General features: G+C 36.4%; 1 protein-coding gene across 6 annotated transcripts in view; it reads left to right on the top strand.

Moving 5' to 3' along the window:
- BTBD8 (BTB domain containing 8) overlaps nucleotides 1-21440 on the top strand; it is a 106656-nt gene that overhangs the window by 68471 nt on the left and 16745 nt on the right. For 2 of the 6 annotated variants that reach the window (XM_047085546.1, XM_047085548.1), the window contains 5 exons: nucleotides 1011-1091; nucleotides 2312-2408; nucleotides 9870-9958; nucleotides 10399-10501; nucleotides 20610-20792. In XM_047085546.1, the coding sequence (XP_046941502.1) occupies nucleotides 1011-1091; nucleotides 2312-2408; nucleotides 9870-9958; nucleotides 10399-10501; nucleotides 20610-20792 (553 nt within the window). Of the gene's footprint in view, nucleotides 1-1010; nucleotides 1092-2311; nucleotides 2409-3111; nucleotides 4064-9869; nucleotides 9959-10398; nucleotides 10502-14003; nucleotides 14046-20609; nucleotides 20793-21440 lie in introns of those variants that run through there. The other 4 variants (XM_047085547.1, XM_047085549.1, XM_047085551.1 and 1 more) reach the window with 4 other exon arrangements.

Below are 21440 nucleotides of genomic sequence, written 5' to 3'. Positions count from 1 at the left end.
GCTGAGATTTTTGGGCGGACTTCTTCCTGTTCAAAATAATATGAAAGAGTCAGTAGATGAAGTAAGAAAACATTTTCTTTGTTATTGATAAAAACACTTCAAGTAGTAAAACATGTGTTAAGGTAAGAGCCAAAGTTGACTTGCTTACTGTGTCTCCTCTATGACTACCCACCTGAAAGAAAGTCTGAAATTGGATAGCAGATGTACTTTTTCCCAATCACATCTTCAGACTCGTTCAGCAGAGAAGAAAGGAAAAAAGAAATTACATTACCTCTCATCTTGGGTTCCTCTGGACCATTGATAAGTGGTTATTGTCCATGAACCAGATGCAAGAAGCCCTGTAACAGTGCTATGAACAAAATAGGAACAGCAAAAAAAATAAATAAATAAAGACTGAATCTGGGGTGCTGGGAGAGGTAGGAAAGAGGAAGGAGGCCATGAAATCAGTTTGAGATCTAGTAGTCAGTAGGGCGTAAAAGTTACCACTCCAGACTACTTCTTTAAGTCATATCTTTTCTTTTCATCTGTAATAAGGATGTTGGCCAAGCTAGAGGTGCTAGATAGGTATTACAAATTAAGAAATCTGTGCAGCATAACAAGAATCTTTTTAGTGAATAGAATAGTTCATCAGAGGCTTTAAGAAGACCAGAGGCCATTTGTCAGTGATGCTGAGGAGAGGATTTCCTAATAAGCCAGAGGTTGGACTGGGACCTCTCAGATCCCTTGTAACTCTAAAAGTTCATTAAAGAAGATGCTCAACAAATAATTAGTGATTTGCTAACATACCAATAATATTTTATAACATATAAAAATCTATAACTGTAGTTATACTTCATTTTAAATTAATGGAATAACTGCATGGATGTTATTTGAAGAACATACTCTTCAGATAAAAGTGAGATTAAAACTTTATCTTAGCTAAAATTTTATGAGAAAATAGAGTGTATTGTTGATATCAGTTTCACTTTAATTATTTCTGGATTTGAGTGTGGTTTTCTTTTATATTTCAGTATAAACCATGTAGAAATGAATGTTATGATGCATTTTATATATGGAGGAACTTTGGACTTTCCAGAGAAAACTAATGTTGGGTATGTATTATTTTTAAATCATTTTAAGTATAAAAGTATTAATACTTTGTGGTGTCTGCTTTGTTGAGCTTTGTTTTAAAGTGTCAATACAGTAGAAGCTTCACTTTCATTATTTTGCCATATCATGTGTATTTGGGGAGTATCTAAAAACAGGAGGTTGCCTTATTTAGAAGAAAAGATGATCTAGCAACTCACAGTAATAAGATTAAGAAAAGTCTTTATTTGACTCAGATTTTGTTAGAAAGACCTTATATTTGTTTTGGAAAATAAACGACAGGTTTTTATAAAGTAAAATTGAATATCAAATTTTGAACAATTTACTATTTTGTTTTCAAATTTTAGGACTACTCTTTTAAACAGCAAGAGAAAAGTAAAAAGAAAAACCTTAAAATTACTTTATAGACATCCTAAAGAACAACAATGGTTCTTAAGTGCTGTTTAGTGAAATGCCATGTAAGCACTGAAACTGTAGTAGAGAATGAAATCTACCTTGCTCTTCCAATTTTTTAGATGTGTTCTTCTTCTATTGCTGTTTTCATACCAAACAAATGAAAGCTGCTTTTTAATTTAAATATTCATTGGTTTTTTAAATTACAAACTGAGTAAATGATTTTGGGGGGAAAATGTCATGAGTCACAGGGATTGAGTATTGAAATTTATCCCCCTGGAAACCTATAGGAAATTTTATCATGCCCTCAAGGCTTGTAGGTTTCCTAAGTACCTAAAGTGAGTGTGGTACTTGGAAATTCTTGCCAAATGAAAGAAGCAGTGGAAACTCGCTGAGGCACTGGATACTGTTTTCAGTCTTAGAGTCATTTGTAGGTATTTTCAGTATGATAAACATCAATTAATTGCCCTCCTCCCAAGTTTTTATTGTACAGATTTCTTGCAAAGAGTTTTATAACTTTTACAGCCTTTGAAGCAGCTTCCTGGACTTTGCTGAATATGTCACTGACAATATGAGGGGAATTTGAAACATCTCCAATTTACTTCATGTTATTCTCCACTAACCAAGTCATCTGACAGTACTTTCAAACTTTGACCTGTGTCCTTTTTATTATCCATAAAGGATATCTACTATGTAGGACAGAAAGTTAAAGTTAAAATAATTCAGATTACTATTATTTTTTTAAACAGGCTATCTATTATTAACACATTACTGTGTATTAGTCCTTAGTTTTTAAATTGGAGAATTAACAGTCTATCTGTTTTTATTTTAGTCAGATACTCAATATGGCTGATATGTATGGACTAGAAGGATTAAAAGAAGTAGCAATCTATATTTTAAGAAGAGATTACTGTAATTTCTTTCAGAAGGTAATTATTGAGTCTCAGAAATCTTTTACCCAGTGCTTAAAGTCACCCATTATTATATACCAGATTTTTAGCTCTGATAGTGAATAGTGCTTTGAATCTTAAAAGATATTCAGTCGGGGCGCCTGGGTGGCGCAGTCGGTTAAGCGTCCGACTTCAGCCAGGTCACGATCTTGCGGTGTGTGAGTTCGAGCCCCGCATCAGGCTCTGGGCTGATGGCTCAGAGCCTGGAGCCTGTTTCCGATTCTGTGTCTCCCTCTCTCTCTGCCCCTCCCCCGTTCATGCTCTGTCTCTCTCTGTCCCCAAAATAAATAAAAACGTTGAAAAAAAAAAATTAAAAAAAAAAAATATTCAGTCAATTTAACTAATGGGAACTCTAGTTGAGAAATAGCTCATATGATATGCTTACAAAAAAACAGAAATTAATTCAGATCATTTAAGTAAAATAAAATTGACATGGAGTTTATTGAAAGGATATAGGAGTATCCTTTATAATTCAAAGGTGGAGTGTGCAGCTGGGACTGAGTCAGGGTGGGTGGCTCAGTCAGTTAAGCGTCCAACTCTTAATCTTGGTTCAGGTCATGATCTTGTAGTTTGTGAGATCAAGCCCCACATTGGGCTCTGCACTGACATTGCAGAGCCTGCCTGGGATACTCTCTCTCTCTCTGTGTCTCTCTGTCCCTCCCTCCCCTGCTTGTGTCCATGCGTTCTCTCTCTCACTCAAAATAAATAAACAGAGAAAAAAAACCACATTTATCACAAGTGTTTCATTTGTTCTTTTCCCTGAAAGTACGCTCTTCCTTCCTGTCACTTCTCTTTATAGCATCTACTTGAGATGGAATATATTTCTCTTCTCATCAAGTGGAGTATGAATACTAACTTTTAACTTTAGTTAATATAAACATAAATTTATTGTCTAAAGAAAGATCTCCTACTACACATTTGTACAGATGCCATTTTGTACATTATTCTTAGATTATCTAATGTTTTAACTTACTCTGTGACTATAGGTTATTTTTTATGTACTTAATCATTTTCTAAATTCTCTACAGTGATCATATATTATTACTTTTATAATCAACAAAAAAGCAAATCTTAAAATAGTTGTTTTACATCGATATTCCCTTCTTATTGGGTACTTGAGGCAGCAGTATATATTGTATGCATTTTAATTAGGTAATTTTAATAACATGTAAATTTATATTTTTGTGTTGGGTAGGACTTTCCTACCTCTGTATAAGTTGCAGCTGAAGAAGCACCCCATGTACTAAAAGAGAGCCATGAACAGTTGCCTATAGCACCACCTCCACTACCACCCAGAGTTTACTGAGAAACATTAAACTCCTCAGCTACCTTTAATCAATCATTTATTCCAGCCTCTAGAAGTAAGGAAATTAGAAGAAGGAGGGTGGTCTGTGGTATCCTGAACTTTGTAGAAAGTGAATAATTCTGATGAAAGATTTTCCTTCTCTTTCGTCTGCTTCCCTCATCTTCCCAGCCAAGTGAAAGTTAGGAGGGAGATCCAAGCATATCTGAATAAAAATTAAAGATAGAGGGTATCTGCAATGAGGAGATATGTCTTATCCTTCAGATGGACATATGCCACATCTGTAAAACCAGCCCACTTTGGAGCTTCCATTAAAGAATAAAAGAAAATGGTAAGAGATTTCTTGGGAGAGCCTGAATTTCTTGGAATATGCCTCAGAAGCCAGTAAGAGTACCCTCATATGTGGAGATTTCTAAAGGGAGAAGCCAGTACTAGTTTGGCCATTTGGGACAATAGCTGTTGTCATGTGTAGAAAAAAGTAGGGGCGCCTGTCTGGCTCAGTTGGTAGAGTGTGCAACTCCTGATTTCGGTGTTGTGAGTTCAATTGGGTGTAGAGATTACTTAAAAGTAAAATCTTGAAAAGAAGAAAAGAAAAAAGTATGGGGAGTCCACTCCACACCCGTTACACCTGGTTCGTGGGGAGGGAAGAGGACCTTAGTGGTTCTTTGAAGATTAGAGGTTGCTGGTACAGGGCCAAATGATGCTGTGTCCCACCTAGGGATCACTGCGCATCATGAACCACTAGAAGAATCTTTATCCACTGAGGGGCTAGGGTTACATATAGTCTGCTCCTAAAGAGTCATTGGCAAAGGCCATCAACATCTTTTTTTTTTAATTTTTTTTAATGTTTATTTATTTTTGAGAGAGAGAAACAGAGCATGAGCAGGGGAGGAGCAGAGAGAGAGGGAGGCACAGAATCCGAAACAGGCTCCAGGCTCTGAGCTGTCAGCACAGAGCCTGACGTAGGGCTCGAACTCACAAACTGTGAGATCATGACCTGAGCCGAAGCCAGACGCTTAACCAAATGAGCCACCCAGGTGCCCAAAGGCCATCAACATCTTAATTAGAGCAAACTCAGTGACATCAACCTATTTCCATGCTGTGTCTGGTTATTTATATGGCCATTCATAGCCCTCTTTCACAGGAGTTAGACCTAGAAAATGGGAGGAGCAAGAGGAGACCACACCATGCTCTACTCCTGATTCCATATTTCCCCAACTATAAATGTAATCAGTGATGGGGGAGAGAAAGATGTAAAGCCAGATATAAGATAGGTGTCTAAATAGTACTGTGCTGATTTCAATTCCAAAAAATAACCAGAAAATACTGGAATTTGCCTAGAATGTCATGAAGGGATGAAAAAAGAAGAATTTGACACAGCATAGTTGGCAGCATTATCTGGGAAAAAAGTTTTATGTTAGTATCTCCTCTGAACTGAGACTCCTCAATAAATGAATTACATCTAACATTTTATTTATTTTTTATTTTTAAAAAATGTTTTATTTTTATTTTTTATTTTTTTATTTTCCTTTTTTGAAAATATGATTTATTGTCAAATTGGCTTGCATACAACACCCAGTGCTCATCCCAAGTGCCTTCCTCAATGCCCATCACCTATTTTCCCTCTCCCCCCACCCACCCCCATCCACCCTCAGTTTGTTCTCTGTATTTAAGAGTCTCTTGTGGTTTGCCTCCCTCCCTCTCTATATCTTTTTCCCTTTCCCTTCCTCCTTAGTCTTCTGTTAAGTTTCTCAAGATCCACATATGAATGAAAACATATGTGGTTTATATATACAATGGAATACCACTTGGCAATAAGAAAGAATGAAATCATGCCATTTGCAGCAACATGGATGGAACTGGAAGGTATTATGCTGAGTGAAATAAGTCAGAGAAGGACTGGTATCATACATTTTCATACATTGTGGGGAATAAGCTTAGAAATTCCCTGGGCTTGCACCAATGGGTTAACAAGGCATAAAGAATTACAAAGCCATAGGATGCTCACACCCAAGTTTGGGTAAACAAGATTAGGTGAATTAAGGTAGAGAAGGGGGGCTAAGGCCCCCAGAATAAAGTAGGGGGAAAAGGCCCCCAGAATGGGGGGGGCAAATGTCCCCAATACAAAGGTATATGAGGTAAGCAAGATTAGGTATTCAGGGTGAAAGCACCCCCCCCCAATTTAGTACTATAGCAGAAAGCTGCTTTCACAGGAAGGAAGGACCAACGTAGGTAAACAGGTAAATAGGGCTATAGACCTCTGTGCTGCAGTGAAGCTGTCGAGAGCAGAGCTGATTAACAAAAGAAAGGTGTCTTGTTAACCCTGAAGTTACTTGCGTATCTGTCTTATCCCCTAGGCTGGCTAAGATAGACATGGTGCTTCCTGTCTGCCATTAACAATCATCTGACCATCTGCCTGGGGCCAGGATTTTGTTTTGTATTAATCCAAACCCCTAACCCCAAATATCTTCAAGACCCCCTTTCCTTTGCGTCCATAAGTTAGTGTTCATAGTTTCATTACCTCTTTGTGCGCATCCATCACCATGTTTGTAAGCCTTCTGATCCTAATACAAATGGGGCAAGGACCCTCATTCGGGGCTCTTGTCTTTTCTTGGACATTAGCCATCTCTCGCTTTTAATCCTGCGTCCGCTCTCTTGTGGGACAAAAGAGAACTTTAGACTTAGAGTCTATACAATACATCTAACATTTTAAGAATAATCTCTTTTATGGATAGTCTTTGGACCATTGCCTCTAGTTTTTAGTATGTTTATAAGTATACATAGGTTGTATGCAGCTTCTTGCATTTTACTTACAATAATTCACTTGATTTTTAAAACACAGAAGGCATATTTGTTAATATTAAAACAACAGAAAATGAAATTTTAAATAGATTATCAATATGATACTTTGTTGAAAACTTTTTTCACTTTATTTTACTTGTTTTAATATATTTTATTGTGGTAACAGATATTTGAGAGAATAATTTTTGCTTTTATTGCTTGATCTTTAAACTTTTGCTTTACATATTTTTATAATATATAACTTTATAAATATATCTTTGAAAGTATAATTTTTAACTTCTAGATCTCAGGGGTATCTGGGTGGCTCAGTCGGTTAAGCATCTGACTTTGGCTCAGGTCATGGTCTCGCCATCCATGAGTTTGAGCCCTGCATCCGGCTCTGTGCTGGCAGCTCAGAACCTGGAGTCTGCTTTGAATTCTATGTCTACCTCTCTCTTTGTCCCTCCCCTGCTCATGCTCTGACTCTCCCTCAAAAAGAAATAAACTTTTAAAAAAGTTTTAACTTCTAGATCTTAATTATGTAGTTTCTTGCCTGTGACTTACTTGCATGTGATAAGCCTATTGTAACACACTGCACAGTAATACAAATTTGGGTAGAAAGTAATGGGTAACTGGCCCTGACTCCTGACAAGCTTTAGTCATTTCATTAACTTCACAATTTTACCTTTTACACAATTAAAATTTTTGGACTTCATTTATAGAATTACAGTGAACTTTACATTATATATTTTTCATCACTTCTTTTTTTTTTAAGTTTATTTTTCAGAGAGACAGAGACAGAGCAAGCGGGAGAGTGAGAGAGAGAGAGAGAGAGAGAGAGAGAGAGAGAGAGAATCCCAAGCAGGCTCTGCACTACCAGTGTAGATGTGGGGCTTGAGCTCACACAACCATGAGATCATGACCTGAGTGGAAACCAAGAGTTGGACTCTTAGCCAACTGAGCCACCTAGATGTCCCTTTTTTGCCACTTCTTTAAAAACATATCTTGGGTAGTGATTTAAATATATCTCTTCCCAAATTCTGCAAGCAGATTTTGAAAATGACTAAAGGTCTGTCATCCTGTAAGACAGATACCATATGGTTTCACTCTTATGTGGATCCTGAGAAACTTAACAGGAACCCATGGGGGAGGGGAAGGAAAAAAAAAAAAAAAAAAAAAAAAAGGACGTTAGAGTGGGAGAGAGCCAAAGCATAAGAGACTGTTAAAAACTGAGAACAAACTGAGGGTTGATGGGGGGTGGGAGGGAGGGGCGGGTGGGTGATGGGTATTGAGGAGGGCACCTTTTGGGATGAGCACTGGGTGTTGTATGGAAACCAATTTGTCAATAAACTTCATATAAAAAAAAAAAAACAAAAACAAAATACTTGGAAATTAGCATTTTTATATTAGTGAAATTCTCAGAGAGTTAAAGTAACCTTTTAAGCCAGTGGTCAGTAAACCTTTTCTGTAAAAGGCCAGATAGCAAATATTGTAGGCTTTGTGGGCCATGCATTCTCTATCACATCTACTCAGCTCTGCTGTTGTGGAACAGAAGCAACTACAGACAACATGTAAAGGAACATCATAGTAGTATTCCAATAAAACTTTATTCACAAAAACAGTGATGGGCTACATTGGCCCACAAGTATAGTTCCCTAGTCTCTGCTTTAAGCAGCAAATTACTTTGTATTTTAATTTTTTTATGGAAATTATTCTTATACATCAGTTAGTGGACTTTGTGTTGTAAAGAGCTGGTTATTCCTAAATTAGATTGCTGGACCTCTTTTTTTTTTTTTTTTTTTTTTTTTTGAGCGAGAGTGAGGGAAGAGAATCTTTAAATTTTTTACTTTTGTATTTATTTTTATTTTAGAGAGAGCATGAGCTAAGGTGAGGGGCAGAGGGAGAGAGAGAATCTTAAGCTGGGTCCATGCTGACACAGGACTTGAGCACAGCCCTGGGATCATGACATGAGCTGAAATCAAGAGTTGGATGCTGAGCAAACTGAGCTACCCACGTGCCCCACATTCCTGGACGTTTTAACTCTTGTGTTTACTTTTATAATTTTTTAGACTTCTGAGTGTTTTTATGTTTATACCAGTAGTTTCTTCCCAAGAGTTTGATACTCTTGTCTGAAGTGGTTCAGAAAACCAAATTATTTAACTTGGTAGAATTATCACTGTATCATCTATATAGTGATAGCCATTTTTATTTTATTTATTTATTTATTTATTTTTTTGTTATTTTGAGAGAGAGAAAGAGAGTGCACAAGCTGGGGAGGGGCAGAGAGAAGGAGAGACAGAATCTCAAGCAGGCTCCACACCATCAGTGCAGAACCCAGTGTGGGGCTCGAACTCACAAACCATGAGATTATGACCTGAGCCGAAATCAAGACTTGGACTCTTAACCAACTGACCATTTTTTTATTTTAGAATAGCCTAGAGTACCTCCAGTTATTGCAAAGGGAATAACCAGTTTGTTCGTATACAAAGCAAAATATTTACATTCAATTTATTGAACACTAATGTAATACTTTTAGGAGAAGTGTATTAGAAACTCAAATTAATAGCAGTTCATAATTTTAAAAGTTGCAAATCACTAACCTTATTAGAAAGATTACCCTGGGTGTAATTCTAAAGAAGGTTTGCTCTTCTCTGAGAGCAAGGGATCTTCAGAAAGATACACTTAGAGACCACATACAGAAATTGGCTGATTGATGATCTTTATTTAGTATATAAACCCCACATTACAACAAATGAATGTGTACCAAGAGAAGTTGAACTCTATTCACCCTAATAGGCAATAGATATGCTTAGAAAATAATCCAAAACCTGAAAATAAGTGATATGGGCAATATGTAGCAAAGAGGCTTAACACCAAGAGCAATGAGTTGTTGTCACTACTTATATCTACATTTTTTGTTTTAATTACTTCCATATATGAACTTTTAAAAATACATTATATAATTATGATCTAATTTCTGTCATTTTGTCTGAGGTCAGAGTAGGACTTCCCATTGCACATGCACTTAGAGTTATATTTATACTTCAGGAAGCAGATTAGATCGTATGGTTGCATTGCAGTGTGATGTGCTAGAAATTACACCATTTTAATGTAAAAAATAAGCTAAATGAAATTAAAATAAAACTTGTGTTCATTCTGATAGCTGAGAGAGTTCAAATGCTGTTCTATAAAACTAAAGGTTGTTAGTGATACTCTGTTTTACAAGAATAGACTTTTGAATTATGCACATTTATTCTGCAGTTTAGGTATACAAATCAGATCATGTTTATGAACCAAATACTTTTAGCCTCTGAAAGTTGAAAAAGAATACATGTGGTGTTTTCTATTAATTTTAGCCTATTCCCAGAACGTTGGCGTCTGTATTAGAATGCCTGATTATTGCTCATTCAGTTGGAGTGGACAGTCTTTTTGCTGACTGCATGAAGTAAGTGATTTGAAGTAGTGTCAATACTATTAATATAAAGATTTTGTTCTTCTATTCTTGTAATTTTCTGGGAAATTTTGGAATTGGCCTGTTTTCTTGGGTACATTTTAGGGAGCTTAATGCTTAACTAGTTGTAACAATTGAGAAGTATTATTGACTTAGATATTACTCAAGATGCTTGGGATCTATTTTATTTTAGCCTAACCATGGTTATTTATGTCAAAAGCTATGCATCAAACTTAAAGTAGAATTAAAATATTTGTTTACAGAAAAGGGAGGACAATTAAGTCCATCATAGAGTTCACAAAATTAACAGTAAGAGTTAGTCATCATATATTTATGTACAACTTATATCATTGAAAATAAAAGTGTTATTTGAATACTATAATCCAAAATATTTTCATTTCTCTAACTTGAGATTCTTTTATTTTTTTTAACAGGTGGATTGTAAAGCATTTTGCAAGGTTTTGGTCTGAGAGAAGTTTTGCAAATGTACCTCCTGAGATTCAGAAAAGTTGTCTTAACATGTTGATTCAGTCTTTAGTAAGTATAAACTGAATACCCTTGTTTGTATTTGTCATCAAAAAGTTTATTCAGTTTTGTGTAGGTACTTTCAACGTTTTAAACATAAATGTAGAATTCTATGGTAAAAGCAAGATGAGAGAACCGATTTCAGATAACCCAGAACCAGTTGAGAACCTGTCCTCAAGATTTTGTTCCCCTCTACCAAATTCATTAGTTAGGGTTCAGAGAAGCAGAACCACTATTTTGGTTCATGAACAAAGGGGGCCTGGTGCCACAGATGGAGGTTATGCATTGGTATCAACAACATGGATTTCTACTCACTAAGGTAGATTTGGTACAGCGCTGAAACTTCTCTGTGGCAACATTCCCCACGAGATCCAGCCATTTACTTGGAGGCCAGTTAATTATATTGGACCACTTCATCATGGAAAAGGCAGTGCTGTGTTCTCATTGGAGTAGACATTTGCTCTAAATACAGATATGCCTTCCTTGCTTCCAGTATTTCTGCTAAAACCACTATCCGTGGTCTTACAGAATGCCTTTTCCATAATCATGGTGTTTCACACAGCATCACTTATGACTAATGAACTCACTTCACAGCAAATCAAGTCTGGCTCATGATTTCACTGGTCTTACCATGTTTTCTGTCATCCTGAAACAACTGGCTTGATAAATACCAGCCATGACCAAGTTACCAGTTACAGAAATGAGGTTCTAGTAGTTATGATATAAACATTAATTCCCCCTTTTTATATGAATATTTGTTTACATAAACCACTATTTATGTATACTCCTTCCACTGTCTCATATCTCTACCATCTAATATAAGACCTGTTAATAATGGTTAATTTTATATCTCCATATTTAAGTTACAGGATACCAAAGGGGAGTGGGAATCAGTCTGAAGAACAATAAATATTTCCCAAAGACAAAATAAAGACTTTATATCCTCTTACAGGGAAGGGCTAGCATGTTTGTTGTATACAGGATACTTACACCATGTCAGGCAAAAGCATAACTTTGTTATTGTCTCCATTTGAAATTAAGTATTGTTTAAAGAGATGTGTATGGGTGCCAAGCCCACAGGGGTGGACTGCAGTGATTTTGTAACATTGTCAGCTTGGCTCAGATAAACTGTTTCCCAGAATTTCCCTCTTTGAATGTTTCCACTTGGAGTGGCCACAAGGGACAATTTGGCATGAGATTTGGAGGGTAAAAGTGAAGCAGCAGCCTTTTTTTTTTTTTTTTTAACACCAGGACTATTGGGGCAGGCACTTTTATCTCATACGTGTTGCTTGTTTACTGGCTCACCTTGTGGACGTGAAACAGCAGCCAGGCCATATCTGCTCCACCATGCCCTGTGTCCTTTTTTGGCTGCTCTTACCTCTGTGCCAGAGATATGTTTACCTCCATGATGAAGAGTACCAGCATCGCCTGAAGGACACCTATTTCATCCAGGTTGTAGGCAGTGAAAACTGAAATGAGTCCATCCTTGTGGATTACAGCTTGTGTTCTTGGTGTTAGTATGTCCTTGCTGTCCTCTCTTCTCATATCAGCTGCCTTCCCTGTGGTCTTCAAACTATATCTTCATTTACAAATACCATTTAACCAGCTCCCACGATTACATAAGGTCAAATCTCTGTAACAAATTCCTTTATATATATACAATTAACTCCTAGTGGTTCTCTTTCTCTGAACCCTAAATGATACGTCAGACTGGGTTACATAGAAGATACATCTAAACCTAACTGGGAAAATAAGTGTAGGCCATCAGCTGGTGAAATACTACCAGCAAAAAATAAATCTCAATCTATATTTATGCTAATGAAGGACTTTGTGGCTTAGTTTCTTAATATTTTGCATTCGTTTCTTTGGTCAGTGAATAGCTACTCCCTGTTCATGAAGGCAAACCATGTCCCAGCTATACTTCAGCTTCATAGAAGTAGAAACATCATTTACTACTATTGCTGTTGTTGTTGTTGTTATTATTATTATTATTTAGTGGGTGTTTTTAGACCTTTATAGTTCAAAAAATACTTGGCATTTTTAAAATTTTATGTAAGACAGGTACTCTAACCTCTATTTTACATATGAGAAAAGAAAATCAGAAGTGCTTTATTCAAATTCAAAATGTCAGTAAATGACAAAGCCATATCTTTTGTTGTTGTTGTTGTTAATTTATTTATTTTGAGAGAGAGAGAGAGAGAGAGAGAGAGAGTGAGTACAAGCAGAGGGGGAGCAGAGAGAGAGGAAGACAGAGAATCTTAAGCAGGCTTTGTGCTGTCAGCGCAGAGATCACGAACTGTGAGTGAGATCATGACCTGAGCTGAAATCAAGAGTCAGATGCTTAACTGACTCAACCACCCAGGCACCCCCAAAGCCAGATCTTAAAACCAATTGCTGCCATTCTAAAGATAATATGATAGGTGCTCACTGTGGGCAAATTTTTCTTTAAAGAAATGTGGACCTTGACTTTATCATCTCACAAATTGGTGGAAGAATGGGCATTTAAATAACTAAGTATAATACAAGTTAAACTATGATGAGTACTAATATTAAGTTCCTTGTCAGTCTAATTTACCCTGGTAGCCTCAGCCTTAGAGCAGTGCCTGGCTCATATTAGCAACTCAGTATATATTTTCAAATAGGTAAATAAATGAAAGAATAAGTATAAGTTAAAATTCAGGTGTGTACATGGGATCACAGAGGTTAAAACAATTGATTCTGATTAGAAGGATGAGAGAAGTAATTTGAGATGAACCTGAAGCTAGAGGAAAAGTTCAGAATAAAACAAGTACATTAGGATATTCCTGACAGACTGTTAAATTGTGACCAGAGACCTGGAGACAGACAGTTCCAATATTCTGCTATAACTGGAATGAGAAGAGATAAGTCTGGGGAGAGGCTAAGGCCAGATTGGGAGGGATCTTAACTGAATGTCTTGTTAAGAAGTTTGATTTTGGGGGGCACTGGGTGGCTTAATTGGTTAGTTAAGCATCCAACTTCGGCTCAGGTCATGATCTCACAGTTCCTCAGTTCAAGCCCTGCATGGGGCTCTCTTCTGTCAGTGCAGAGCCCATTTCAGATCCTCTGTCCCCCTCTCCTTCTACCCCTCCCCCGCTCACGTGAACACTCTCTCTCAGAAATAAACATTAAAAAAAAGGTTTGATTTTTTAGTAAGTGGTAAGTATGTGAGTTTAATTGAAGAATAAGCCCTTCATATGATGCCTCTCCCTCTGTTACAATATTTTGATTTTATAACTCTAATCAGGTCTTTGTAAGCTTTGTGAATATTTGTTTTTTACTTTCAAGACAGATGAAAAGATGACATCAGAGCAGCTGAACATGCAGTTTAATTGAAATTTTGAAATTATGTCTTTCTTTTTTTAGGTTTTTGTTTTTATTTATTTTGAGAGAGAGAGTACAAGTGGGAAAAGGGAAGAGAGAGAGAGGGAGAGACAGAATCACAGGAAGGCTCTGCACCACCAGCACCGAGCCCAATGCAGAGCTCGAACCCACAAACTGTGAAATCATGACCTGAGCCAAAATTGGAGCCACCCAGGTGCCCCTGAAATTATATCTTTCTTTGTGAATAGTCAGGCTTTCAGAAACAGTAACTTAATATATTTTTCATATTTTATTATATAAATAAAGTATATTTCGCTTTTGATTAAAAAAATCAGATATTTTTTAATGGTGCTGGGAAAACTGGACAACTACATGCAAAAGAATGAAACTGGACCACTTGCTAACACTATACACAAAAATAAACTCAAAATGGATTAAAGACCTAAATGTGGAACCTTCAAAATGTTAACATTTTTAACCATAAAAATTACCATTTCCTAAATGGTAACCATAAAAATCCTAGAAGAAAACATAGGCAAATAATATCCCTGACATGGCCATAGCAACATTTTTCTAGATATGTCTCCTCAGGCAAGGAAAACAAAAGCAAAAATAAATTGGGATTACATCAAAATAAAAGGGGTTTGCACAGTGAGGGAAAGCATCAAGAAAACAAAAAGGCAACCTACTGAATGGAAGAAGGTATTTGCAAATGATACATCCAGTAAGGGGTTAATATCCAAAACACATGAAGAATTTATACAGTTTAATACTAAAAAAAAAAAATCCAATTAAAAATGGGGAGAAGACCTGAATAGACATTTTTTCCAAAGCGTATACACAGATGGCCAACAATACATGAAAAGATGCTCAATATCACTAATTACGAGGGAAGCGCAAATCAAAACAATGAGAGACCATCTCAGACCAGTCAGAATAGTTATCAAAAAGACAAGAAATAACAAGTGTTGGAGAGGATATTCAGAAAAAGGAACCCTCATGCACTGTTGGTGGGAATGCAAACTGGTGCAGCCACTGTGGAAAACAGTATGGAGGTTCCTCAAAAGATTAAAAATAGAATTACCATATGGTCCAGTAATCCCACCACTGGGTATTTACCTAAAGAAAATGAAAACACTAATTCAAAAAGATACATGCACCTCTGTGTTTATTGCTACATTATTTATTAGAGCCAAGATATGGAAGCAACCTAAGTGTCTACTGATAGACAAATGGATGAGGAAGATGTACACACACACAGAGAGGAGTATTATACAGCCATAAAAAGGATGAAATATTAACCATTTGTGACAATATGAATGGACCTAGAGGATATTATGCTAAGTGAAATAAGTCATACTGCAAAAAACATATACCATACGAATTCACTTATATGTGAAATCTGAACAAACAAATGCATAAACAAAAAGCAGAATCAAACCTATAAATACAGAGAACAAACTGGGGGGGTGCTAGAAGAAAGGGGTGGGAGGATGGGAACAATGGGTGAAAGGAAGTGGTGGGTACAAACTTCCAGTTATGGAAAGAATAAGTCACAAGAATAAAAGGCCCAGCATAGGGAGTGTAGTCAATGGTATCGTAATAGCACTGTATGTTGACAGATGGTAGCTACACTTGCAGTGAGCACAACATATGTTGTACACCTGAAACTAGTGTAACATTATGTGTCAACTAAAAAATTTTTTAAGAAAATTTTTTAATTGTTTCAAATTAAAATTTGAAATATGTGATCCAAAAAGTGAAAGAGCAGCAGTCTTCTTAGTTTTCTTTAGTTCTAATTCAGCTCAACTGCATGTGCCATGGTGGGCACTTAACTGCATCAGTGACATGCCCAACACTGTCATATATGAAGGGAGATAAGAAAGTGCTACATTGAACTATATTTGGAGGATTTTCTTGGTCTTTTATTAATGTGAGGGGATTTGAGGTTTTTTTTCCCTTTCTGGGTCTATGCAGCAGTTCAGTAAAATGTGGCTGCTCCCTCCTACCACGTACAACCACTGCTTTTGGTTAGAAGAGAAAGCAGGGTGAAGGCATGAGTACAAGAGAGAAAGGTGTTAGAAAAGTTATAATTTTATAATGTAATTACTTGAACTGTTTCAAAACATTAAATTTTTCTGTGCCAAAATGTTTAAGCCCTTATAAAAGCAAATTATGAAAAGTTTTTAAATGGAGGGAAGTTAAAACAAAAGTAGGGATGGTCAGTAGGGTAAAACAAAGTTGTATATATTATGCTATTTAGTCCTAAGGTCAAAGGATAGCTTAAGACCTATTTGATCAACACAATGTCGTAAGGATTAAGAAATAATATGACTCACAGTATTTATTCAATATATGGTATTATCCAGGAAGCTGGCTGGAAGAATTTTCAGTTGGATCTATACTTCATATCCTGGTATGCAAGGGATACATTCCAAATAGATCAAAGGTTTGAATGTGGGGGGAAAAGGCCGTTAAAATATTACAGTATACCCTGGGAGAATTATAACCTTGACAGGAGAGTGGAGATATAAAATTCAGAAGGCTTAAAAAATTGATTACATAAAAACACAAAATTTTATGTAGTAAAAACAACCAAGCAAAGTCAAAAGACAAATGACAGTTTATATCATACTTTTGGCTCTAGTTTTCCTAACATAGAGGATTCTCACAAGTTGATTTAAAAATATAGGACAAAATTAGATGGTTCACAAAGACAATACTTTGTGAGATACTTCTTAATTCGATGAATAAATCCTCAACTTCATTTAAGAGAAATGGACATGAAAATGACAGTATCAAACCATTTTCTATCTTTTAGAATGAAAAGAAAAAGGGAATGTGTACTAAGTTAGTAAGGATGTAGGGAAGAAGTACTTTTATTCATTCTTGGGAAGGGTATAAATTAGCACATCTTTTGCTGTGTTTTTCAAACTTTTTTAACTGTGACCGAGAGTGAGAATTTTCTTTTACATTGTAACCCAGTACACTCACACATAGAAAACTAAAACAAGTTTCACAAAAGAATGCTTACCATTATTACATGATGTACTAATATTTCCTGTTTTTCTCTTTTCTCTATTTTTTTTGTTTTGTTTTCTAATGCTGATTGTAAGCCACTAAAAATATTTCTGTTGGTTGCTAGGAGAGAAATCCACAGTTTGGAAAACAGTCCTTCATTGAATATATACTGGTGATGTTTAGGATACTTCTGGTGCCCCACCTCATATCCTCTTGGCCAATGTGTGAACGCCAACCATTGCTGCAGCATACAGCTTCATAGGCATGCAGTCTGACAGCATTTTCCATCAGCCACATCACACTTATTTCTCATTTCTTGTTTTAAGGCTTCACTATCACTCCACACAGGGTACCTATGACTCAGCAATTCTGATACCTGTGCAAACCTGGAAGTAGAAGGAAGTTAACACCTCAGGGGACAAGCCTTGACTAAGGGGAGATTAGAGCCAGTGGTTATGTTTCCCTGTTTTGTCCCTTGGGCAGAATAATTCAAGGTGCATTCTTTGTGGCTCTTCAGAGGGTCCCCAGCAAGACTGAGCCCCACTTGCCTGTAATAGTGAATACTATATCAGTGCTACTCAAACTTTAATATATATACAAAACCTTTCAGGATCTTGGTTAAATGCAGATTCTAATTCAGTAAGTCAGAGGTGGAGCTTGAGAGTCTATGTTTCTAACAAGCTCCAATGGATGCTGATGCTGTGGGTCACACTGAGTAGCAAGAAGCTAGAAAACATATCCTTCCATTGGCTTTTCTGCCTTCCCTGTTTCGCTCTCATTATGCCTCAGATTCTCTTGGGATCACATCCCAAAATAAACTGTCTGCATACAAGCCTATTTCTCAGGCTCAGGATTTAGGCAGAACCCAGGTTAAGACAAGTAGTATTGACCCAGCAATTCTGTTTCTGGGAGTTTATCCTATAGATATGTTCACACACACACACACACACACACACACACACACACACACGTATGAAATATTATTTACAAGATCTTTCATTACAACATTGTAACAGCAAAAATTTGGAAACAATGTAAACATAAGTAGAGGATTAAATGACTTACCCATATTGTGGGCTATTATATAGCTATTAAAACAATAACAAGGCTCTTTATATTCTGATAAAAATATTTAAGATGTATGCTAAGTGTAAAGGACAAGATACTGAGAATTATTCACATTAATGCTTCCATTTGAGTAAAATAAAGGTTATTGCATATATTTTTTGTTTGTGTATGTATAAAATAACTCTAGAAAGATATACAAAATTATATTTTTTTAAGTGTATTTACTTAGTGCAGGAGGGGCAGAGAGAGGGAGGGAGGGAGAGAGAATCCCAAGCTGGCTCTGCACTGTCAGTGCAAAGCCTGATGTGGGGCTCAAACTCATGAAGCATGAGATCATGACCTGAGCTGAAACCAAGAGTCAGATGCTTAACCGACTTAGCCACCTAGGGGACCCCAGAAAATAAATAATATTGGTTTGGAAGAGAGAAAATGAGTGGCTTGGGGACAGGAAAGGGAAGGAGACTTTTCTTAGTACTGCCATTTATATGTTGTTGAAATTTGAAGAATATGTTAACTATTGGATTACAATTTTATGTGTTTTGTCTAGAAATGCATTATTATGTTTTCTTCCTTCTTTGAGCTTCAACCTTCTTTGAACTCTAACATTTAATGTTATATATTCAGATCTGTATGGAATAAGATTACATACCACCTATGTTATCATTTAGTCCATATTTTAGTAGGTTCCAATCTAAATTATAACTATACTTTATATCTATATTTTTAAGAAAATTATTGTCATATCACATAACATGTGTAATAAGCACTTTGTAGATATCTACCAAGTTTAGTTGAATATCCTACATTTGTCTTCACCACCAGAACAATCATTAGAGTAGAACAAATCGGGCTTAGTGCCTAAAAGCACAGTTACTCAGGATGTCGTCAGAGGGGGAAAGGGTGATGGTACCCCCCCAAAAGAATTATAGCATTACATGATTTTTTTTACTCTAATAAAGCAAGGGAAACATATAATACATTTTTTAAAAATTCTTGGTTAAGCGGCGGGGGGGGCGGCATGCATGGGTGGCTCAGTCAGTTAAGCACCTGACTCTTGATTTCAGTTCCTGAGACTGAGCCCCTTCATTGGGGGCTGTTGGGATTCTGTCTCTCCTTTTTTCTCTCTTCCCCTCCCCACTCACACTTGTGCAAACATGCTCTCTCCACCTCTCAAAATAAACATTAAAAATATAAAATGTTAAAAATTTTGTTCAAGGATTAAACAATTTAGGAATTCACATATGGATTCTCACTCTCTGATGATGCTAAGAGATGAACAAATATTTCAGGGTCTACTATGACCCAATTCTGTACTAGGCCCTGGAATGCAATGGTGTGCCAAAACAGACATGGTTTCACGCTCAGTAAACATACAGCCCAGTGAGAAAGATGGATGTTAATCCAGTAGTTACGTTTATGATAGAATAATTAGAAATGAATTAAGTACTCTAAAAAAAGGGACAGGTTCTCTGGTGGCATGTATGAAAGAAATCTAATATAGGGATAGAGATCAGGGTCAGATAGAGTTTGAGTTGAGATCTGAAACATAGAGAGGGTGTGCAAAGTTTACATCATGCAGCCTATGTTAAGGATGTCAGTCTATCACTTCCAGATTTATCAGTTGTCTATTGCTCTATAACAAACTACCCTAAAACAAAGGGGCTTAAAACTACAATTTATTATTTCTCATAATTTTGTGGGTTGACTGGGTAATTCTTCTGATTGTTTCCCGAGTTCCATCCTGCAGCTGCTTTCACCTGGTGGCTCAATTGGAGCTTGGGTTCCCACTCCATGTGGTCTTCCTTACCCATCTTCTTCATGGCCTTGTAATCCCAGAATTGCAAGTTGCAGGGCTTTTTGAGACCTTAGCTCTGGAACTTGCACAGTACCAATATTTGTGCAAGCAAGTGAAAAGTGCCTAGGTTCAAGGGGTGAGTAAATAAATTCTACCTCTTGATGGATGGAGCTAGAAAGAACTGGTGGCCATGTTTTTCAGTCTACTACAATCCATCAGGTAACTCTTTACACATCAAACAGTTATTTACTAAGCATTGTTTTAAGAACTAGAAGCCAAATATGATAATTTATATGTTGCCATTTTTTCTTTTTCATTGGAGCACATCGTACTTGTGAATTATCATTCCACTTTCCATAGAGATCAGTATTGTGAATATTTTTTTCCTGTGGAATAAAAATGAATCATCATTAAGTGAATAAAATATAAAGAGTTTTACCTAATTAGAGTGGAGGAAGAAAATCACTGGAGAATATAAGCAATTTTTAGACTTTCTAGATTTGTAATAAAGAGCATGTATTTTATAGTCAGGAAAGAATTAAGGTTATGTCAGTGTAGCTATACAGTTATGAATGATATCTATAAGCACAAAAACTAATTCAGTAGGGAAAATCTCAGAGAGGTCAAGTTTTTCTTTGTAGTTCTATTGTAGCTCTTCTCTCAGGTTTCTTTTAGCTATCTTTTAGAGATGATTTGTTCCCAGTTCAAAATTTGCCTTTTTGGATAATTCAGAATGAGGAAATAAAAAAATATTATATGTCATGACAAAGATATTAGCAATCTGGAATTTTGTTTTTTTGCAGGAAACATCATAAGAAAACAAAAGTATTTGATTTGTTTAAAAAGTTATTTTATAAATAGTAACTTTTTTCCCAATATTTTTTAAATTATAAGAATGATAAGAATGCTGCTTTTCTTCTGATGGAAAGTGACAGGCTAATCATCAGTTTACCCAGAGTGAAGTGGACAGAGGTAGCCCTGACTATGGCATCTCGGCTGCAAGAAGAATGTATTGCATTTATTATAGAAAACTTCTCCAAGATCATTCACAGTGAAAATTTTTCTCTTCTCTTACAGGTACTATGTCTAAAAGTATTTCCTATATTTATCCCATCTTTGTGTTCTGATTATAGTTATGTAAGAGTTTTTAAATGCAGGTTGCCTTTGATTAAATTAGTGTGACTTAAATAAATTCCATAACAGATGGCATGCTTGCATAGGATTTACAGCAGTGGTGGACAGGATTTTTGGCTTACAAGATAGTGAAGGCAGTAAGGGGACAGGTTTGAATGCACTGGTAAGACGTAATGTAACTCTGGCCAGCAATAGCCCTCAATCAGCATAAGCCAAATTTTAGAAACCAGTCATTAATGTATTGTTTTGTCAGTAATACCATTACAGTCCATGCAAAATTCTCTCTTATTGGGGACCCACTTGCTCTAAATTTAGTTATTGAATAAAGAACTTTGATTATTTATTTCTAGTTCTGTTTTTAGGACTATTTTGGTTCCTAGGAACTGTGTGTGTGTGTGTGTGTGTGTGTGTGTGTGTGTGTCTTTTTTTTAAAGGAAAGATTTTTGGGGCGCCTGGGTGGCGCAGTCAGTTAAGCGTCCGACTTCAGCCAGGTCATGATCTCGCGGTCCGTGAGTTCGAGCCCCGCGTCAGGCTCTGGGCTGATGGCTCGGAGCCTGGAGCCTGTTTCCGATTCTGTGTCTCCCTCTGTCT

Source organism: Lynx rufus, unplaced genomic scaffold (assembly GCF_022079265.1).
Source record: "Lynx rufus isolate CCGP_SWC_20201006 ecotype Redwood Valley unplaced genomic scaffold, mLynRuf1.p SCAF_2, whole genome shotgun sequence".
NCBI classification, from domain to species: domain Eukaryota; kingdom Metazoa; phylum Chordata; class Mammalia; order Carnivora; family Felidae; genus Lynx; species Lynx rufus.
Note: the sequence above shows the minus strand (reverse complement) of the source record. Positions and strands in the feature narration are given on the sequence as shown.